General features: G+C 43.8%; 1 protein-coding gene across 6 annotated transcripts; it reads right to left on the bottom strand.

Annotated features, from left to right (window-relative positions):
- Positions 1–161: 161 nt before the first annotated feature.
- Positions 162–22,414, bottom strand: dido1 (death inducer-obliterator 1). 6 transcript variants are annotated; one of them, XM_034212260.1, is made up of 18 exons: positions 22,259–22,414; positions 20,749–20,840; positions 19,624–19,742; positions 18,295–19,366; positions 16,488–16,872; positions 14,981–15,568; positions 12,419–12,689; positions 9,445–9,946; positions 9,194–9,353; positions 8,957–9,073; positions 8,719–8,874; positions 8,290–8,452; positions 7,312–7,762; positions 6,569–6,716; positions 6,368–6,457; positions 6,087–6,282; positions 1,486–5,082; positions 162–1,425 (listed from the first exon to the last, which is right to left on the bottom strand). In XM_034212260.1, exons 3-18 carry the CDS (start codon positions 19,703–19,705, stop codon positions 752–754), a joined length of 8,652 nt encoding a protein of 2,883 aa, XP_034068151.1. In that variant the 5' UTR covers positions 19,706–19,742; positions 20,749–20,840; positions 22,259–22,414; the 3' UTR covers positions 162–751. The 6 variants fall into 6 exon arrangements, with proteins under 6 accessions (XP_034068151.1, XP_034068147.1, XP_034068150.1 ...); XM_034212256.1 differs by having other exon boundaries at positions 162–5,082; XM_034212259.1 differs by having other exon boundaries at positions 162–5,082; positions 8,767–8,874.
- Positions 22,415–22,867: the final 453 nt, after the last annotated feature.

Here is a 22,867-nt window from a genome sequence, read left to right as displayed (position 1 = left end):
GTTGCTAAATCACATTTATTGGCAATGGCCTAACCTTCATGTGACACTTTACTGCAGAGTAACTAATATACCAAAAACCTAAACATTAAAACTAAGCAATTTCACATGACTTGATTTATTCAAAACTGTTTTTGTTTAACTTTGTATTGACAACAGCAGAGGAAGATGTCATCAAACAGGTTTAATTGGTTGAGCTGAAACAAAATCAGGACATATCATTTACAACCATAGATGGGATGAATATTGTAGATAGTTGGAGCCTTTCGCTTCATTGGGGCTAGACATTAAACACACATTTGCCTGTAAACAGTGTTTCCTTTACTTTCACATTATCCATCTCAGATATATGGCTTTCATTTCTCACTACTTAGAAAAGTATGATTAAAAACATCAGTATATACACAAATACATTCATATTTACATATTGCAAATGGTGTGTTACATTATTGTTTCCTTAAAAAAAAAGAACTGCTTGGAAAGGAGAAAGGTATGTGTAATAGGACTCTGTTGCCCACGTTAAACATCTTGTACACAAGCAACAAAAATGTCCTTCAGTTTTTTGTTTTTCAAATGTGGTAAAACAAGTTAGAAACCTTTAAGTGACAAAAATAATACAAACATTGTCAAACTTTCTAGTATGAATACAACTGGACATTTCAAGAAATACTGCTCATCTACATTTACAGTGATACAACTCTTTTTCAACCGGTGAAAGATTGAACTCTCTTTCGTGTAGTGTCCTTAAAACTGACTAGGACACGTTCTTGTCATTTTCTGCAGTTTTGTCCTTCTCCTTAGGTGTATCGTGTTTACTGTCCTTTTTTTCCTCTCTTTTATCTCGGCTTCTGCTCCTGTCCCGACGATCCCTGTCTTTGTCCCTCTCTCTGTCTCTCTCCTTCTCTCTGACTCGGTCTTTCCCACGGTCTCTGTCCCGGTCTCTTTCCTTGCTACGGGATCTATCCCGTTTTTTGTCCCGCTCTCGATCGCGCTCGCGCTCTCGTTCTCGGTTTCTCCCTCTATCGCGGTCGTGGTCCCTCCTGTCAGAATCCCTGGCTCTGTCTCTTTCCCGGTCTCTTCTCTTGTCTGTGTCTTGATCCCTGTGTCGCTCCACCTCCGTCTCCCTGGCCTTCTCGCCCTCCTTCCCTCTGCTGCGCTCTCTTTCCCGAGTACGCTCCGGATCCCGTTCTTTTTCACGGCTGCGCTCCAGATCATGATCTCTTTCTCGGGGACGCTCCGGATCCCGTTCTTTTTCACGGCTGCGCTCCAGATCCCGTTCTTTTTCACGGCTGCGCTCCAGATCATGATCTCTTTCTCGGGGACGCTCCGGATCCCGTTCTTTTTCACGGCTGCGCTCCAGATCATGATCTCTTTCTCGGGGACGCTCCGGATCCCGTTCTTTTTCACGGCTGCGCTCCAGATCATGATCTCTTTCTCGGGGACGCTCCGGATCCCGTTCTTTTTCACGGCTGCGCTCCAGATCATGATCTCTTTCTCGGGGACGCTCCGGATCCCTTTCTCTGGTACGTTCCGGATCCCGTTCTCGAGGACGCTCCGTATCGTGATCCCTTTCTCTGTTGCGCTCCGGATCAACATCTCTTTCCCTGGTACGATCAGGATCGCGTTCCCTTTCTCTGGTACGATCAGGATCGCGTTCCCTTTCTCTGGTACGATCAGGATCTCGTTCCCTTTCTCTGGTACGATCAGGATCTCGTTCCCTTTCTCTGGTACGATCCGGATCCCGTTCTCTTTCTCTGGTGCGATCCGGATCCCGTTCTCTTTCTCTGGTACGATCAGGATCGCGTTCTCTTTCTCTGGTACGCTCCGGGTCGCGTTCTCTTTCCCGGATACGCTCGGGATCGCGTTCTCTTTCCCGGGGATGCTCGGGATCGCGTTCTCTTTCCCGGGGATGCTCGGGATCGCGTTCTCTTTCCCGGGGATGCTCGGGATCGCGTTCTCTTTCCCGGGGATGCTCGGGATCGCGTTCTCTTTCCCGGGGATGCTCGGGATCGCGTTCTCTTTCCCGGTTACGCTCTGGATCATGGTCCCTTTCTCTGGCTCTATCCCACTCCGGCTCTCTGCTCCACCGCCTGTCCTGGCCCCTGTCCCATAAGGGCCTGCCTGGGTGTGGGACATCCCGTTCTCTTTCCCTCCGGCGGTCCTCGGACTGCTCCCCCTGTCTCTCTTCAGAGGGTTGTAAGGGACCAGGAGCAGGTTCTCTGTGCCCTCCTTCGAAGCGACTGAAGCGCTCTCCGATGCGAGGTTCTGAGTCCTCTCGGGTGGAGCTGCTCTTCCTCCTCATTTCAGGAGAGTGTCGCCTCCAGGGGTCGTCCTGGTGCAAGTCTGGACTGTGAGCTCCCATGCGACTCGGAGGACCAATGGGAGCCTCTGGAGGAGTTGGCAGTAGAGGCCCAGAGTGACGGATAGGTCTAGGTTCATCAGAGTGCCTGTCCAAGCGGTATCGCTCGGATCCTCCAAAACGCTCAGAGGGATGGGGTCTATTCTCCTGAGGGGGGGGACCCCGGTGCTCATCAAAAGATCCTCGACGTGGAGGTGAAGAGAGGGGTCTGGAGCTCTCGTACTGGTTATGAGGATTTAAGTGCTGTCCGCTTACCTCGCCAATGGAGGGTGGACCTCTTCTGTCCTCATACTGATTATGTGGCGGACCCCGGTAGGCTGGACCTGGCGGGGGACCCTGACCGTCTTTATAAATATGTAGAGGGTTTGGATTCTGCTCCACGTTTGGTTTGAAAGAGTTAGGGTTTTCTCTGTTATAATGTTCTGCAGGGCCTCGAGGTTGGTCCCCTATTGCGGGTTGAGCCCGTTGATCACCATACTGAGGTGGCGGGGGACCCCTGGGCCCTTGAAAGTGGGACGGAGGAGGGAGTCTGTTTTCAAAGTGACTATGGGGTGGCACAGCGAAAGGTGGAGGAGGACCTCTGTTTGCAGGGAAGTTAAATGGTGAAGGTGGGGGACCCCCAAATCTTGGTGGAAGATTCTGTCCATCAAAAGTAGGAGGTGGGGGCAGGCCTGGAGGGAGACCTTGCTGTACAATGTGCTGGGGGGGAATGGAGGGATTAAACATTTGGGGAGCAGGGCCTCTCTGGGCCATTGGAAGAAATTGTGGTGGTGGTGGTCCTCGGAGGGGCATGATATTATGGGGAGGTGGTACAGAAGGAAGCTGCTGCGGCTGGGAGCCTTGCCACTGGTTCTGATAAGGAGGGTATGCAGTTGGACGTGGACCATATTGTTGGCTGTTATCACCCTGCATAGGGGGAGGACCACGGACAGGGGGATGAACATGCATGGGTGGAGGGGGTCTCTGCATAGGAGGGTGGCCTGACACTGGAGGGTGGCCTGACACTGGAGGGTGGCCTTGCATGTGTGGTCGTATTGACATCGGAGGAGGCCTTAAAACCATATTTTGTCCCTGCATCGGATGGTGCTGGGGGAAGTTTGATGGGGGGGGGATGTCAGCTGGAGGTCTGTACTCTCTATCGAAGCCTGACCTGTGATGCGGCATGTGATGGTGCTCAAGCGAGTGTGGAGTGTCGACCATTTTTGTGCTCTGAGTGAGTACTGGGATTGTGGAAGGTCTTTGGGATGCGTTTGCATGCTCGTTATAATAACTTCTGGATGGCACATCTTGGCTATTATCATCATAATCTGATTCTTCATTAGCTTTTAAGATACTGGCAGCATTTGGCCAAATACTGTACTTGTCCAATTCTGTTTCTGGCTTGATTGGCTCAGCTTCCACAGTTTTGACTTCTGGCTCATCCATATAGTTGACTTCCATATCAGGGTCCACGTCCTCTCCTAATAATGGAATTGCTACCTCTGTTTCGTCTGACGTTAGGAAGGGTAGCGTCTCGCTTTTCACTTCCTCAAGAGGCAGCGTTGTCTCTTGGGCTTCTGAGGAGTCTGGGAGTTCAGTAACTTTATCCAGATTAGCCTCTTGAACCACAGGTTGTGAAACAGCTGTAGAATCCACCACCGGAGCAGATGGTTCTTCTTGTTCCTCAGGTTCTTCAGTCGGTTTGTTGTCGTCTGCAGCCTGGCGAGGATCCCTGCTCTGTCGGGGATCTCTCCTTTGGTTGATCAAGGGAGCAACTGATGTAGACTTTATTAGTTCCTCAACCTTTTTGCCAAGCTGCAGTAGCTGAGAATTGGCCAAAAGGGATGTTACAGGTGTGGTTAAGAATGTGTCTGGAAGTGTCAATGAAACATCAGGTGTCACCGTAGAGAATTTTTGGTGCTCTCCCTGTTTCTGGAATGCTTGATCCCCAATCTGTTTTAGGCTCTCCAAGATCTTTTGTGCATCAGTAAGAGACTCAACCTTAACTTGAACTGGTACAACAGGTTTGACATCTTCAAAAATTGAGTCATCCTCTGGATCGTAAGCTACATCATCAGCTTCATTTGCAACCACCTCAGGCTGCTTAGAGATTTTAGGTTTGATTTCCATCTCCACAGACTTCTTAGGCACATTGTAGCCCATACTGGGGTCATACTCTTCTTCTGGATCGTACGGTCGGTCATCTTCGTCCTCCTCCACCTGTTTCTCTTTAGAACTCTGTGCAAACTGCTGCACAATGGGGTCAAGCATTGAGGCGGACGGGATGGTGAGTTCCCCACTGTTATCAGACGGAGAGTTGGAAGCTTCTGAGTCGTGCTTTTTCTTCCCAAAAAGAGTGTTGAGGATCGTTTGAAGAGGCGTAGCAGCAGAGGAAGCAACAGAGCTGGATGAGGATGGTGACTCCTTGCCGGTGACAGTGGATGTAGCTTTGAAAGAGGACAAAAGAGAAAAGACAGAGGAGGTGGCTGTGGTGCTGCTGGAGGTCTCAGAAGAGTTAGAAGGAGGTGACCCTGGAGGAGTGGTGCTGAAGGGGATTTCCAGACTCTGTCGCGAGCTTCTGTCCCCTCTGACTGAAGAAGATATTTTTGGAAGGCCAGTGTCATCAGTATCTCTGTTTTGAATCTTTGATCGTTTTTCCTCAGTTTCTAACGGACCACCAGCTCGCTTTTTGTCCTTTTGGCAGATCAGCAGACCCAAGAGGAGGTTAGGACGAGCAGGTTCAAGCCCTGCAAGAAAAGACAAAACAAGGACCTTTGTAAACATTTTATGTTGATAACCGTAGATTAACAGAACTGAATGATAATCTTGTATTCCTGACTTGCTCAATAAAGACATTTAAGTTAAATTAGTTTCTACAAGATGTTTTGATACATACATGAGGAATTGTAAGTCCATAAGGCTTTATCAGAGTTGTATCTGCTCTCTTAAGTGAATCCTTTCATATCTCAACTGACAATTGTGGAAATGGTTCGCAGTCATTAAATGTGTTAATATGTAAAACAAAACAAACTGAAATATGTATGCAGGTATTAGCTGCAGAGAAACGTGCGCCATCAGTAGGCTTGTGTTGGTTATTGTAGAGGTCTTGCTTATGCAATACATAACCAAGAGTCACTGACAGCACAAGACTGCACCAGGAAATTGCAAAAACACATGACTGCCAGTAAGACTGCAATAGATTGCAAACCATAATATAATTCTGGTAAATCTACAACATCAGTTCTTATGGAGATTTGATTAAAGATCATTACTTCAATCTGTTTAAAGAAACATCGGGAAAAAGTAAGATGTGTAGTCATATTTTTTCTGAAGCTAGTCCAATAGTAAGGAATTAAGTGGTGCAGCATGTTACCATTTGATCACCGGTGTGATATGATGTAACTTGTCAACCATTTTAAATTATTTATTTATTCAAATAGGTACATTATGTTTATGTAGAAGCCAAGTCATAAGAAACAACAGGCTGAGACTGGACTCAAATGGCATCAACCTGCGATGCAAACTTCCTTTATTAGAAATGTGTTATACAAAATCAGAAACACAGCAGAGGACACAGCAGCTGTTATATGAGGTGTTTTCTGGATGAGATTTAGCAAAAGAGTTAGTGCCCCCTACAGGACAAACTAATAAATCACCAAACCCTCAGTTAAAAAACAAATATGACACAAAATCATTAAAATAAACACAGTTACATTTAGTGGTATATATGTGTGACCCTGTGAACGCTTACCTGGCCCATCAAACGGTAAGAGTTTGGAGGGTAATGGGTCCTTTGAGCTCAGAGGGATGAGATAGAGGTCTTTGATACGTCGGTTGTTGTTAGCCACCACACCAAATCGTTTCCTGCTGCTGAAGTAGGAGAAGAGAGAGACGTATGCCACTTCCTCCTCCTCTGTGGCCGGGTGGAAACGGATCAAACATAGTTCCTGAAAACACAGAGAGCAAAGTATGTAAGGGATGCAAGGCCTTTAAATGGAGCACTTTTATACTCAATCATTGTTTTCATCAAACCTTTGAGAGTGAGGTTTTCAGTTTTCCAACGTAGTCCCACACTGTGCTTGGAGATATCCGTCCTCCAATGTGAATGGTGTCTGGCAAATCCTGCACAAAAAATATAACACTAAGTATGATGCTTTTGCTTGCTTGCATGATATGCCCAAAGGTTTTGCATTAAACAATGATTAAAAAGGAAGACTAATCTAAATTGCTAACCTCCTTCAGGTATTCAAAGGATCCTGACACCAGATAAGCCTTGGTCACAAACTTGGCCACAGACTGCATGTTGATTAGTCCTTTCCAGATCTTCTCTTGACCGTGGAGGAAGATCGCCGTCTCGCCCTCAGGAGGGGTCTCGGATGAACTGTGAAACCAAAATGTCTCTGTTTTAGGGGAAATCCAATACCTCACATATTTATAATGCAATTTAAGGGACAACAATTTAAAAACACCTCCATAACTTTTATAATGACCCATAATGAAATGTCCATGACCATTCATATCGTATATGTATACAGACAGATGTGTAAAGTAAACTTTAGTTATTGATGAAAACTTTTGTCCAATGTCTAATAGATTGTAATGTTTATATTAACTGAAAATACCTTTAAGAGGCACATTGCAAACATTCTTTTTAATTATATTAGTCTGTCACTGGCATTACAAAATAAGGGGAAACAGACCGAGTTATACCATTTATACTAATGAATTATAAATGTGTTTTTTTTCTGGAAAAACAATATGGCAATATAAATATGGAACATACATGCCACAAAATATTTCAAACATATAATTGCAAAACTTATAATTACATGGTTTTTAAAAAGGTTTTCCATGACTATTGGAACCCTGAATTTAAGCCCTTGAGTAAAAAAATACCACAGTTGCAAACAAATAAACCACTAAAGCGAGCAAGTCTCTGAAGAGCTGATTTATAAAAGCGTGATGAGATTAAGCACCTTGTTTTCCCTGGTTTGAAGGCAGCCACTGAAGGGGGGGGAGCCGGGGGCATCGGCAGCGGAGCTTTGGGTGCGACATCCGCTGGAGCGCTGAGGGGAGCTGGGAGGGCTTCTGCTGAGCTGTTGGGGAGTCTCTCTGCAGCCGGGTAGGTGACAGTCACCGCGGCGCTGTGCCTGGCCATGCGGGGGTCTCTGCGGGTGATGCTGACACAGGACACGATGGGGGCGATGGGTGTGGGGGCCTGGGCCAGAGGAGCCAGCATACTGAGGTCCAACTGTGGCTGTGGCTCTGGGACAGCTGGCTCCACAGTCGGCTGGTAGGATGGAGGGACTTGGACAGGAGACACGTCCCCCGACCTGGAGGAGGGCTGCTCGTGTCTCAGAGGCTTAGTGTCAGGCTTCTTGGTCAGTTTGGCTTTCTTAGCTGCAGGCTCATCTTCTGACCTCTGACCTGGAGGGTAAGATTATAAGAATGATTGCTTGTGTGAAAAATCTCGCAAAGAAAATGTTGAAGAATTTTAATTAAATAAATGTTTGTCTGTCATTCATCAAATGACCGAGCGTAATGAAGGAAAGTCTTGCAATATTTCTATATTAAAAAAATGCCATACTGTAATTCAAACTGTATGGCGACTTCAACAGTAAAAATGCTATGAAGTTATTAGCTTGTGCATAATGAGCATTTTCTTCTGCTGCAGTTTAACATTGAAATCTGTGAATGTTTCTCAGTGAGCCTGACACTTACCACTACGAGTAAACAAAACATGACATCAGTATCACCCTTTCTTTAAATATTGTCTGGAGTAATGGGAACGCTGCAGGCAACAGGCTGCCAACCTCCTACATCTCAGTGTGCTAACCAAATGTTTTCATTATTTGAAAACTCATGCAGCGTGTAGAATAAAATCTGAGGTTGCTCAAATAATTATGGAAAATGGCCACTTTTCAAAATTGACCTTACACTTCTGTGTCATTTACCTGTGCATATCAGACAGTTGAGGTCGAACAGATGAGTCCTGTGTTCAGAAGTAGTGTCCTTGAGCATTGTACTGAAAATGTCTGGCATGCTGCCGCTACTGTTGCCCTCCGCAGCAGAGGGCTGAGCCGAGGCTGGAGGAGTGGGCATCGACTCATCTTGGTCCTGTGAACACAGAAAACTCTGAGGTGAGCTTGAAAAACAAATCATTGCTTTTCAAATAACACCCTGTACTTTGGGTGATATCTGGGTGTTAAAACAGATAAGGTGTAACACCCGGTAAAAAGAAAGCTTCAGAAAGAAAGAAACAGCATTGAAAAACAGGACAGTTTGCAAGATAGTTAACCCAGGATTTGTATTTGTAACTAAGCAACCCATGCAAAAGTGAAAAATAAGTGTTGAAGAGAGAAAGACAGCATGCCACCACTTACTGCAGCAGCGGCCATGCGAGAAGATGAAGTGTTGGCAGAGATACATACATCTCCATCAGATGTTGGTGGAGCGTCATCCATATCCATGCTATGAGAGTCATGCCTGTTGCCCAGTTTAGAGTGCCCTGAATGGGCCCTTGCACCGGGAGAGTGGGCCTGCAGGAGAACAGCACATTTTGTCTTTAGAGTTACCTACATTTAAACTTCATGTTTCATTTAAAATGAGAGTAGTATTTACCTCAGCAGTATCAGGCTTCTTCCACTCAGATATCTCTTTGGAAAGCAGCTCTTCAGCGCTCAGTCTCACCAGCCTGTAGGGACTGACCTCACGACCCACCACTCTGTAGAACAAGCCCTGAGACACAACACAATAATCATGAACATCAGTTACAAATACGCTTGTTAAGCTTTTCAGGCTGAAGGCACATACACAACTCTTTAAACATACAAAAAATACGGGGAAAAGTTTACTTACTTTGTTTTTGGGATCTTTCAGGTTGAACATGAGGGACCTGTATTTGTTCTTGTACTTGCTGTCAGTGCTAAGGCAGAGGTTGAACATTTCCTTTTCAATGGCAACCGACAGCTTTGACACTTCAGGCTCATTCATATTCAGGTCGTCACTGTCGCTCACCCTGGTGGTACCGAACACAACAAATGATGGTGTTCAAATCTGAAGTTTTACTGAAATATTTGTAGATGTATTACGAACTTTGGACTCCTTACCTCTTAAAGATGATGTCAGTCAGCGAGCGCCGGATGTTTGTTCTCATCTGGTTGTTTGGTGGGGGCCGCACGGGGGACACAGTGGGCGCAGAAGGAGCTGGATGTGGAGGTCTGGAGTGGCTGGAGGGAGCTGAAGAGGGTGGAGTTGATGGGACTCTGGAAGACGAAGAGGATGGAGGTTCCTTTTGTGGGGGCTGCTTCTTAGGAATGGTAAAGTTGGACTTGGTGACTCTCAGCGCTCCTGTGGCGTGGATCGGACCCTGAGGAAAGCGAGACTTGTTTTGGACGGGTGTCGGACCGGGTTTCTTGGACTTTGCTGCAGTTTTACTCAGGGGTGTCGCAGGTTTCTTTGACGCCTTCGAGGTGGTGGTCTGAGGCTTCCTGCCCTTTGGGGAAACCTTGGTTGCTTTAGTCGCCGTGGACTTCTTGTTCCCTTTAGTAGGAGAAGGGGCTTTTGCTTGAGCAGGTTCCTTCTCACTCTGCTTCTCTTCCTTAGGGGGGGCTGCAAACCAAGAAGATACATACATGTTAAAATATGCAATCATTTGCAATATCAGCAGAAACATGTAGCAAGACAGAATGACTTTCAGATGACATTGCTGACTCATAAAGCTCCACATTATGAGATAATTAACTGTCATAGACAATTAAGACCACCCACTCTTGATGAAAAAATTAAAACGTAATTCACAGGTTGTGTGTGCGCATCCTGAACACACTGCAATAAACATTCTTAAATACACACAAAGTTGACACCCTGGGCGGTTAAATAGCCCCTTTATTTGTAGCAGCTGAATGCGGATACATTGTGCTGTTAATGCAGGTCCATTTGGGAAAGAAGCATTTTCTTCCTAAACATTATTTAGAAGAAATGGGCTTCATACTCCCACCATATATCCGAATAGGAGGGAGGCGGAATGATGCACTCCTGTCTCGTGCAAAAGTACTCAGCAGATATTGAAAAGATAGAACCACAACTACCAGGTTGACGTTCATAACTTCCTCATTTTCAAACTGTTAATTTAAATACATTTGTTTAATGAGCTCAGCCACAAACCACAAACACTAGAACCAGCTAAGGCTATGAGCTCCGTCTTAAAAAGTGAAAACCCAAAAAGTGTCAGTGGTAGTCATATGAATAATAGATGCAGATGCACAAGAATGTTCCTTAAACTAAAAAATATAGTATTATGTTAACCGGTTATCACCAAGACTTGTATGGCAATACACACTCAGTTCAAACTGTCATATGCAGATGCTAGAGCGTCATCCATTATGTTCAAGTTGTATGTTCAAGCTGAATTAGAATAAGCATCACCCCACTTGAACACACAAATTATCACAAATCACCCACTGAAATGTAGAAACCACAAGATTATTGTCCAGAACCACAGTATTGAGACCCGAAGCAACCAAAGTAAACCATCATCTAATTAGTGTCACACCAAGCTAAATATGACTCAGAAGAAACAGGGGCTAAGCAAGAACAAATGAGCCATGACTTCTTCCTCCTGTTGGTCACTGCAGTCAATGGTCACACTGATTTCCTGACCTTAGAGGTTCAATTAGCTTTAAAAACGTGCTTTCTCATCAATAAAGATCCACATGTTGCCTTCAATGACCCCTTATAAAGGGAAACTAACTGTCCACATTTCATTGGAACAAACGATCCTCTTATATTTATCAAATCTCGTCAAAAGTGCAAAATGTGTAAAACACTTGAGGCTGGATGTCCTCCTCCTTTGCTCAGCCAGGTCTTCAGCTTCTTTCTTCTGAACTTCACTGCAGTATCTCCAGGAGAGAGGGGAGGGGGGTGGTCTCTGGCAGGGCTTCCTTCTTTTCCCGTCTGATGAACATCTGGGGGGAGGGGGTGTCTTCTGTGTGATGCCTCCATAGTGTGTAGATAAATCAGTTGTAAATGCTTAGATTGAGCTGAACTTCCCACAGCAAGCCAACACTGCTCAGATAATCAATCGAGGCATCCTACAATCTGTTATATCACCTTTTATTTCAAAGCCAGTTTTCCAGGAGTGATGCATCATAATCAATATGAATAAAAAAATCTTTGAAGTCAGCCTATTAACCACAAAATGAAGGGTATAAATAAACTACTGCAGTGACAGCAGATATTATCAACTCAATATGAGCTGTTAGCTTCTTTAGTCCACATTAACATGGGGAGATCTGAGACACCTACCTGCTGGAGAAAGGGAGGGAAGAACCTTTTTAATGGGTCAACAGCTGAGGTGATGAACCTGGGAAGTGGAGACTTGTGTAGGAGTTTGTAAAAATCACACTCACGGTCACTCATCACATTCATGCATCTAATAGTGAAGCACAAGAGTTAAGTTGAGACTTTTCTTCCACATGGTCCTGTTTTCACCTACACCCCTGCCTTTTAGCTATGGGGAAAGAGGTAATCCATCGATTAAGTGTCACACACTCAAAAAGGACAAGTTTCATATTGAAAAAGTCTAACTTGATGTAGCAGGGGCCTCTGCACTGACCTCTTGGCCATAGCATGGCTAGGGCCACAAAAGGAACGCTAGGTCTACCTGGTATAATGTCTGTTATTCAAACTCCTGCTTTCAGTTTATAACCCAGGTATATCTATTGGGAATGTGGTTCTCCCGAGCTGAACTCACTCCCAAAGCCACTGCGTCCAGTCTTAGTACCTAATCAAATGACTAATCACCTGTGGAGAGTCCCTTCGGAATAAATACATTCTCTATTATTAAATACTTACCCAAAGCCACAAACAGCACTTACCTTTAGTCACAGCTGCCAACATGTCATTAGTAGAAAGAAACCTTTACATTATCAAAATCACTTCATAAACACTTTGCAAATGTTTTTTAAGTCTAGCATACAGCGGAGTCCAGCTCCACGGCACGTTACGTTAGCACCACATGTATAATATAAACATAACAACGTAGTTTCAAAAACAGCCCAAGACCTTCAAAGAGATACATACACTTTTTGTTTAAAACTGTTGGTGATATGGGTGTAGTCTTTTCTGGTGTTACTGCAATGTAATTATGGTCGCTGGACCAGGATGCAGTGGCTGGCGGGGGCGGTTGTTCCTCAGCGTTCTCTTCCTCCTCCTCCTCTTCGTCGTCATCCTCCTCGTCATCATCATCGTCATCCTCCTCCTCATCATCATCTAGCTCCGAGCTGTAGTCTCCGTCGCTGTCCGAGTCCTCCTCTGCTTCCTTTTGTTTCCTCTTGCCACCAGCGGCGCTCTTCTGCGTGGACGGGAAGAAACACACATTCAGGCTTTTAGTTTCAGCACTCAGCTGTTTGACAGTATTACAGTCAAAACAGAAAAAACGTTTGACTGATAAAAGAATTGCAAAATGCCAGGAAGATCTGTCCATGGTTATGATATGTAACTTGTACGGCCTTCCTGCTCGCACTTTTAGTACAGTTCGAGAACATAGCATGTCCGAATTGCTCTATATGTAGCTTCTGTAAACATTACACTGTACCAAATATTTCTTGGCATATAGGGTAATAACTTCATCATTAGCTACGTCTGAAAGCAGAAGTCTGGGGCAAATAATTGCAAGTCTCTTCAGTGAGAATGTCACAAAATGATTTCAAAAGAAAAGCCAAATTCTGGAGAAAAAAAGTCAAAATTCAAAAAAGTAACATTTTGGGGGAAAAGTCAGATTCTGGGAAAAATGTCAAATTTGAGATGCATTGTGGGACATGTAGTTTATGGGCAACGTGCTTCTGTAAATCGGAATGTAACCGTATAATAAACACTGTATTCTTTGCAAGCTCTTGTGGGACCACATAACATGAAGTCACGGGCCAGATTTTGTCCCCGGGCCTTGAGTTTGACACCCCTGGTTTAAACGATATGAAAATAGTTTCCCAACTGGAATAAATAAAAGTTCCCTGCAAGCTAGTTCAGATTAGCCACTTGACAGAACATGGATGTTTATTTGCTTCCACACCCTTTAAAGTTTCAATCTCACAAAAAGTATGTGGCCGTCTCTCAATGTCGAGTAAAGCTGCTGCAGAGCCACTATTTCAAGTATACTACGTCATGGAGTGGCGCCGAATGCTGGGCATTTAAACAGTCCTTCGGCGCCACTCCATGACGTAGTATACTTGAAATAGTGGCTCTGCAGCAGCTTTACTCGACATTGAGAAACGGCCTGAGTGGGTTTTCAAAGTAATAAAACCTCAGGATGTTTCCAGCTATGAGTGTGCAGGAAATAGGCCGTGTGAAAAGTAATGACAAAAAGAGGACTGAAGACTCCCGTGTGGATTTGGGGATGCAGAATTAGGTCAACAATAGGCTTAGAAAAGATACAGAACATAAGCACACAATCAAACCAAACAGTAATACCGGTAAAATAATGTATACTGTTCGTCTAATTATTCATAAGGATGGTATGTGCAGTGGATATTTTAAGCCTATAGGTGTTTTGTTTCTCTGCAGTCACCATTATGATAACATTAATGATACAGGACATTAAAGCCACAGACAGTGTGAGTGCATACAAAAAGCTTGAAATGCATCTCTGTAACCGAAACCATGTGTCAATTAAAAAACAAGGAGCAATGTTTATGTAGATATCCCTTTGGCTAAACATCCTAAAAACAGGTTTATCACCCCCAAACATTAAAGCGTATTTATCACCCCCAAACATAAAAGCGTACTGGGAAAGGATTCACTTTTCCAATCCGAGGCAAAGTCTTCTTTTTCCCTTTTTGGATTAGACAAATGTTATCTATAGGCTGATGGGCTCACTCTGTTGAACCCCTTGATCCAGTTCATCACTCGGCCCTCAGATTTATTACAGTTGTTATACTCATCACTGCTTCTTGTATGAAAAGGTTTAAAGGATTTCTGACTATATAAAAGCCTAACATCATGCAGTCACATCACTTTGAATCAGTGATTGATTAATGGTTAAAGTTAAACGATAACATTGGGAAAATGGCTTTAAGTTTTGTGCTGCACACACTATACCACACATTACAATTGCACCCAGTTGTAAACAAAAACACTTTTGATCATTTTGATGATGATGAATCCATTTCCCCCATGAGTCAGTAGACGGGCCCGTTGTACAGTTTGTCTTAAGTGATTTGAACCTGCTCCATTGCAGGTTGCCAGAATGGGTTGATGACCAACTTAATTAGCTTCCTCAACATCAATACATTCTTATATATCAGAAAATAGCAGCTGCTTGTTCCCATTGGTTGAATAATTTGACCTCAAATTATTATTTTAGACACATGAATGTTGGTTCTCTGAAATGCTAATCAACAGTGACACAGAAAGGAAAGGAAAGAATTTGTAGCGAACCAAGACACACCACAAAGGAAATCATTTCTCAGATCTGGTAAAAACACAACATAGCAACATTTATATGACACACAGTTAAGCTAAGGAAGTGCCGTGTGCGGCTACTGCCGAAATATAACTCCACTCCATGTTTTCTCATTAGGTGAAAGGCAAGAATATCTACGCTTAAAGGACAGGCAGAAGGCATTATTATCGAGTGGTCCGAGTTACCTTTGGTGCAGCCTTGGTTTTCTTTTCCGCGGCCTTGACCTTCTGCTTGGGCTCCTTGACGTCAGTGATGGACTTCATGGCTGCAGCGGCATGTCTCAGGATGCAGTCATTACCACAGTACACAGAGTCCTGCTGAGCGTTATTCTCACAGCCCGGCCCGATGCATTTGGGAAGGGAAGACTCGTCCGCAGCTTTCGGCCCGGGCGTCTCCTCTGGGGGCTTCTCCTCTGGGGGCGTCTCCTCTGGGGGCGTCTCCTCCGGCCCGGGCTTCTCCTCCGACCCGGGCTTCTCCTCCGACCCGGGCTTCTCCTCCGGCCCGGGCCTCTCTTCCGGCCCGGGCCTCTCCTCCGGCCCGGGCTTCTCCTCCGGCCCGGGCTTCTCCTCCAGCCCGGGCCTCTCCTCCAGCCCGGGCTTCTCCTCCGACCCGGGCCTCTCCTCTGCCCCCCCCCCTGTTGGTGTTGTGTTCACCTCTACGTTTGACACCACTTTCTGCTCCGCCTCTGGTTGTGCTTTCGGCTCGGCCTTCTTCTCCACAGCTGGTGCGGCTTTCTGGACTGCTTTTGGTTGGGTTGGCTGCTGTGCGGCCTGCTACATGTCGGTACACAGTACAAATTAACAGCTAAGGATGTCATTTTGTCATCTAGATTAAAATGTACTTATAAGCCATTAAACCCCCAAAATTGTGAATGTTAACTGCTTTAAATATCCAACAATCATATAATGGTTGAAATTGTGATTATTGATCAACACTAAACATGTACTATAGAGAGGCGAAGTCCCTCCCTTTCCGGTCGAGCTCCATGGGACCTTATTTCGGAAAAATTAGCTATTGAAGTCAATGGAGAGAGAAAGATTATCTTTCGATCCCGTTTGAATTGTGCCACGAATTACACATGTGATGTTTGTCAATTTAAAAGATAATTTTGCAAGTACAATAAAATAAAAATGTGTTGTAAAACTGTGAAGTAACACCTTTTTTTTGTGAAACCGCTCAATGAACTACATCTCCCGTCTCGCACCACACACCAAGACGGCCGGCACGTTGGCACATTTCACTTCTTTCTTTCAGAATGAGGCGAAAAGTATTAAACGAGGTGAAATTCACTCCAAGTCTGGGCACGTTGAGAGCTGTACACACACACAAGGGGAGTTAGTCGGTTCGTAAGAGCCAGCATGCGGGACCGGGATTTGTAGTCTTTCTAGTTGCGTATTTTTTTGGTTTTACGACAAACTGACTTTTTTTACATGGAAATAATTTTTTAAGATTGACAAACATCATATGTGTAATTCGTGGCACAAATCAAACGGGATCGAGAGATACGTTTTCTCTCCCCATTGACTTCAATACATAATTTTTCCGAAATAAGGTCCCATGGGTTGGAAGTAGATGGGCGGGACTTCGCCTCTATGAAGCATTGGACGACAAAACATCAGGCAAATCAGTCAATAAATGATTAGCTGGACTCATAATAACACAGCCGTTGATTTGAGATCAGTTTGAACCTACCGGCTGAAAGATCTTAATCTTCTTCTTCCCAGTTGGATTAGTGGCTTTTTCTATCCTGCCTTTGATGCCCTGGTCCTCTGATCCCCTCTCTTCAGCTCCAATGGTGGAGGGTGGAAGTGCCGCCCCCAACTGAACACCTAACATACTGGAGTCTAGCCCAAAGGTTGCAGCGGAAAATAAGAGAGTCTGCGCTCTGGCCTTCCCCAGATCTATGTTAGAGGAGAGCATAGAAGTGGCGGGTCGGACCAGCTGCTGTTTCTTAGCGGTGCAGTTGGGGCAAATGTAGTCTTCCCCATTTCTCTCCATCAGGCGCCCGCGGGCCTCAGTGATGCCCACACAGTCTCCATGGAACCACTCCTCACAGCGGTCACAGCAGATCATGAACCTGGAGAGCACAGAGCTTTTATAGTGCCAACCAAAACTCAGTCTAGCATTCTTTACCACACTTTTTGAGAATTAACACAACATGGAAATGTGGAAACACACTGTGGCTGTAAATACGAGCCTGACGACAAGAAGATGACATACATTGAAACTTAAAATGGCATTGATTAAAGAGCAATTGGTATTATATTAATTAAAATGTACTTAATTGTTAAACACATTAAAGGTAGGGTAGGTACGAATGGAGAAACCAGCTCGAATGCGCTAGAATTTGAAAGTACACAACCGAAAAAAATCTTCCCTTCCTTCAGACTTCCTTACACAGCCCCTCCTCCAACACACACATGACCAATGAGGGCACGAGATAAGTTTGTGCACGAGATGGAAGCTGACAGGCAGGTAGGCCATCCAGTTATTTTAGCCGGCTCAGATGATTGGTCGTGCTTTTTACAGTACTACGGCTTCCACAGATGACAAGTGTTTCTGAAGTGAATGACCTACCCCACCTTTAAATTGACTCTGCATCAGTGAGAATCAATTACAGGCTAATAATGGGAAATCTATTTTTACCATGCATTTTTCCGATAATACAATTATAGCCGACAACCTGGCTCATAACACAAAGCCAATTTAATTTCAACTACTTATTAAATCGCAGCATCTACAGATTATGAGAAAGAAGGTGGTGCTATCCATATCTAACGTTGTTGGCGTTCTGTAACAGTTTCAGAGAAAGATAGCCTAGCCCCCCCCCCACACACCACACACTTGCTGCTAAATACCAACAAACTACGTGCAATATATAAATGCCGTTAATAACTGTACATTTGTAAATGGTGTAACTTGCTGCTGTTAAATACCAACCACCTATGTGCAATATGTGCTAGATGTGCAATATATATAGATGCCGTTAATAACTGTAATATATACCTGGCTGCTAAATCCTAAGAACTGTTACAGGATGTGTATTTTTTAAATTATGTAACTTTTTATGATATATTATATCATAACTTAGTACTTCAAAAAAAAAAAATGCATGTCACATATTTAACATATGTAACATTGAGCTGTCTGTGGCTCTTCTTCCTGCTGTAACGACGCACATTTCCCCTCCGTGGGACTAATAAAGGGATTCTGATTTATTTTGACATGATATATTTTACCAAAAAGAAAAACTTCCAACACGGCAAATGATTCCTTATTTTTAGTTGTTTTAAGAATAGTGATGTTAGTAAGATTTGTTTAGGTCTGAGCTATGGATTATTAAATCATCCATCCTTTCTTACTAAATCTAGAATGTCTTACCCTGAAGTTATTGTTTTAATACAACATTGAGACATATTCAGTTATCTGATAAGAAACAGGTAGATATTGGTCAAACTAACCCCATATTATATCACTCACAAATATCACAAATAAATACCTTTTGTTGTGTTTCTGGCGACAGATGCAATAAAGTGCATTGGGGTCATAACCTCCCTCATCTGAATCCATGGAAGACGACGTGGAAGAGGAAGATGAAGACATCGAAGAGTCATTCTCATCTTCGTTGTCGCCTTGTGGGTTGCGCATTATTCCAGAAGGTTGGGTGGCGTTCGGCTTCGTCTCCCTCTTGACAGGAGTGGTGATCTTGTTGGCGGGGGCGGGACCTTTAACAGGGGTGGTGCTCTTAGTGGCTGCCCTCTTTTTATTGATGTATGTTCTTATGGGTCCACGTTTGACAGTCATCGATGCAGGCTTGCCGGTGCTCTCCTCGTCAGTCTCTTTGTCCGAGTCCTTCTCCGTTTCCTCTTTGTCGTTTTCATCTCCATGTTGGTGCTCCTCCTCGACAACCTCCTTCTCCCCAGAGTCCTGCTCTAGCTGAGGCTGTGCTGCATTAGTGCCCTCTACATCTTCAGGACTGGGATTACTTTCTCCGTCTTTTTTCTCTTCGTCTTTATCCTGTAGCTGGTCTTTCTTGGCAGCGTCTCTGCTGTCTTCATCATTCTCAGAGCTCCCCTCATCTTTGACTGTCACTCCACCGCCTCCTCGAGTCTGTCTGCCGCCTTGACTTTTCCGTTGGGGCTGCTTCCTTGTGCTGCTTCTCGTCTTCCTCTCGGGGGACTCTGTCTTGTCCTCTGCAGCCTTGGTGTCAGCATTTCCATCGAAGCTGGCCTCTGAGGCAGTCTCTGCATCAGTTGGGGTTTGGGAAGGAGGATCTCCACTCTCCAGACTAAGAGGGGCGCTCCTTCTTGTCCCTCTTTTGGCGGTCGATAGGAATTCCTCTAGTTTGTCAGTGCGCTTAGGCTGCCTGCCGCTGCGCCGTACAGGACAGTCGGTTACTGCCTCCACTGGCATATCTCTTTTTGCAACAGTGGACCGGCGGAAAGACCAGGTCTTCTTTAAGTCACTGTTGGCCAGGGAAGAGTTCTCTGGCTCCTCTATCGTCTCTTTGGCCACATTCTCGCTCTCGGTGTGAAGCGGTTCTTTCTGCGATCTATTCCCTTCAACAAATCCTGTGAACAAACAAAGCAAGCTGTATTCAAAGAGAACAGATGACTATCCACTACTAACTAACTAAGACAGTCTTCAGGGTGTAACATAGCCAAGAAACTACACACTTTTACTGATGAGCCTACATGAATCAAAACCAATAATAACAATTATTATTTGTTTTAATCATTTAAAGATCATAGAACCACAACTGTGCCCAGTATTGCTACAATGTCAACACCCCTTCATTGTGAGTGGAAGAGATGCTTAGCCAAGGTACCTTGAGAGCAGCTATCCATACTGTCCTGGCTCTGCTCTGTTTCAGGAGCTACACAAAGCTCAGGGCTCGCATTCTCCTCCATAGATGATCGAGACAATCACTACGTTCAAACAGAATGTCTACAGTTAAGAGAAGAGCACAAGAGACCAGCCATGAGTCACTCTTTCCATTTTATAATACGGCAAATACTGGGGGGGGGGGGGGGGGCTTATTAATAAGGCAAGCTGGTATTACCAAGATGTTCCCATCACCAGGACACATTTTGTTGTCATTTAAAATGTTCAAATGTAGCCAAAACAGAATTACTTCATATAATAGTATTCCATCTTACACACATTCATTTGTCCTTATTCTATGTATTATGGCATTTTCAATTGCATAGCTTAAGAGATCATGCTCTTCAATTTAAGAGCCTATTATGATCCGTTTCCTTTTATAAGAAGTGTTGGTTCAGTGCAATACAGATTTTTTTCAAGTTCCTTCAAATCTATTCCAAAAATAGTAAACCGCAGTTGCCGCTGAGTAAAAGGCTACTGAGGTCCTTAGCAGGACACATGTTGGGATGTCCGTCTTTGACACTAGCTCGACTGTCTGTTCCAAATAAATGTATCCATACGCATTTGGGTTTTCAAACTCATATCGAAACCACATGTGACTTCTTATATCAATAACAGGTATATGTAAAAACTCCTATATGTAAATAACATGCTGGGCCATTATATAAGCATATCAAATGCAAATGTCAGAATCAGTTGTAAAATGTTCTGCAGAATATACATCGTTATCACAAACTTTATAAAAAGAGAACGTATTTATTATATGCATGTGAAAAACTACAATTACCATTGGCTGAGTTTAATATAAATATATATTATCAATATGGAACTCGGACATTGGAATAGATAAATAAATACATGTTTAATAGTCATACATTCTAAGGCACAATGTTTTCTGGCCCAAAACAATATAGATATAAATGTACATGTATAGATGTAAATGTTGATTTTAAATCATTGATATTCTTTTCAAGTGTTATTTATTATGAGAGTTCACGGAAACTGGACTGTATTTGAGATTCTCCAGGGCCAAACGTGCACACATAAAATAAATAGGCATTGTCTTTACCTGCAGTTCAGTAGTGATGATTAACAGAGTTCTTCAAACAAAGCAAAAGCCTTGCATCAGTAGTCATCTGTCTTGGTACAAGGTCAAAGGATCTGCCAAAAAGAAGAGACCAGTAAAACCCAAGAACTCCACACTGGTTTGAGATGCAACAGCTAGGGCACTTAGTCACTTGCTTAGTCACTGGGATATTAATCAATTCCATAACTGCTATATACACCATGTTCCCAGTTGGAATATTGAATGCCAAAGCACGTAAAGCACAAGTGAAATGACCAACATTAATAAAGCATGCATGTCTTTAAAGTGACCCAGTTAAGGGGCTGGTATCGTTCATGCTGACTCATTGAGTAGGCGTATCGGACACTCGTATCTTATTATTTTCACTTGCCTTTCTTGCTCAAATGCTGCTATGAAACGAGTCGTCTGAACTTTGAGGTAAATGCGAAATTATACCTGCTAGTAGATTGAATAGCTTTACACACTGCACCGTCAACATTTGAAAAAGAATACAGCTAATGATTCCAATTAATAAAGTATTTCTTCAATTCTGTGCTGTGATCGCAGCACCGTGCCACGTGAATGGCAGGAAAAACTGTTGCCAAGAGAGGTGGGAGGGACCGCTGACATCTCATTTAACACTAGCGTTTAACAAACAAACCGATGAGAGAAACCGTCTGTAGAAATGTCGCTATACGACATGTTGACACAGTAAGGCCGTTTGCAGTGAGTATTTGCCGCTTGAAACCAAAATATTGAAGCTGCACTGGGCCTTGGTGCGCATGATATAGTAAATCTTACATTTCAATAAATCACAGCCATGCATAGGTATCACACTAATGCAGGCCTACGTATCTGTAAATATTTAAGAAATAAGCCAAACTATATTGTGGATATCAGACATCGACCTAGGACAACAGAATGTAACGCGACCTCCTGCAGACCGTGTACACAACCCATGATAGCTAACACCGACCGTTAGAAAACGTTAACAATAAGCCCAGTGGCACAAACTGTTCTTTGCTTTAATTGACCGGTCACAATAAGCAACTATGTACCTGGCGTTAAGCGTCTTGACATGTTTGTGGTTTTCGTCATTTATTTGCATCTACAGCGAGTAACTAAACTATGCGAAACGTGCACTTGTAGCTAACAAGCCTAGCTAAGGCTAATAGCCAGCACGAGCACAGGAATGCTAACGGAAAACTCAACCTGTAGCTATTAGCCACTTAGCTTACAGAGGAAATTATAGCAAATAACGCTAACTATCAACCATTAAGCTTAATGCGACATGCGTTTCGTAACTAGTCATATTCAACTAACACATGCAAATTATTAAGGACAAATACAAGCGTAATCTGCACACCAGTTAACGTTTGAGCTAACCTCAGGCGCAGTTTACATCATCTTAAACCGACCTGCAGAAATAACACAACTGAGACACGGGCGTATCTCACACATAATTTGAAACCACATACATTGCTAAAATATCCATTTGTTGCAGTCTACCCACCTAAAGGCTAGAAATACCGATGATATTCCCTCGTTCTTCAGGTCAGTCCTCCATTTTCCATTCCCTCTGGAGGAGCTAACTGACTGCGGCAGATGGCTGACGGTTAGAGTACGCTCAGCGTGTCTGCAGCGCCCCCATCGGACAGGAGGGGAACTGAGCATGCGCGAACAACAGTACTGGGTTTGTTTGGCTTGTAGCTTGTAGTCCTACGCAGCGCCATGGTCCTACGCATTGTAATACAAGATACAAAGTAATACGTAATCTTCATGCTAGCATATTTCGTTTTTATTTGATTATATTAGAAAAAAATAAAGATGTACAATCTAAATGGAAATCTGGCTGAATTTGATCACTTCAATTAATCACTTGTAGTAGACAATATATTAATATACTGAATGTATCGCATCGTATACCAATCAAATATGCGTCAGGTTTCACATTTGGGAAGTGGGAACCATCCATTCTGTTAAGGAATGAGTTGCAGCTTAAAGTTGTCAAAATCCCAAACTTCTTCTGATATTTGATACAGAATCGCAGAATTTTGACCACACATGCGTCTGTATTTAATGCCCTAATTAAAATGTAAATTACAAATATAAACCAACAATT

This window comes from Gymnodraco acuticeps, unplaced genomic scaffold (genome assembly GCF_902827175.1).
Source record: "Gymnodraco acuticeps unplaced genomic scaffold, fGymAcu1.1, whole genome shotgun sequence".
NCBI classification, from domain to species: domain Eukaryota; kingdom Metazoa; phylum Chordata; class Actinopteri; order Perciformes; family Bathydraconidae; genus Gymnodraco; species Gymnodraco acuticeps.
This window is presented reverse-complemented; position numbering and strand designations above follow the sequence as displayed.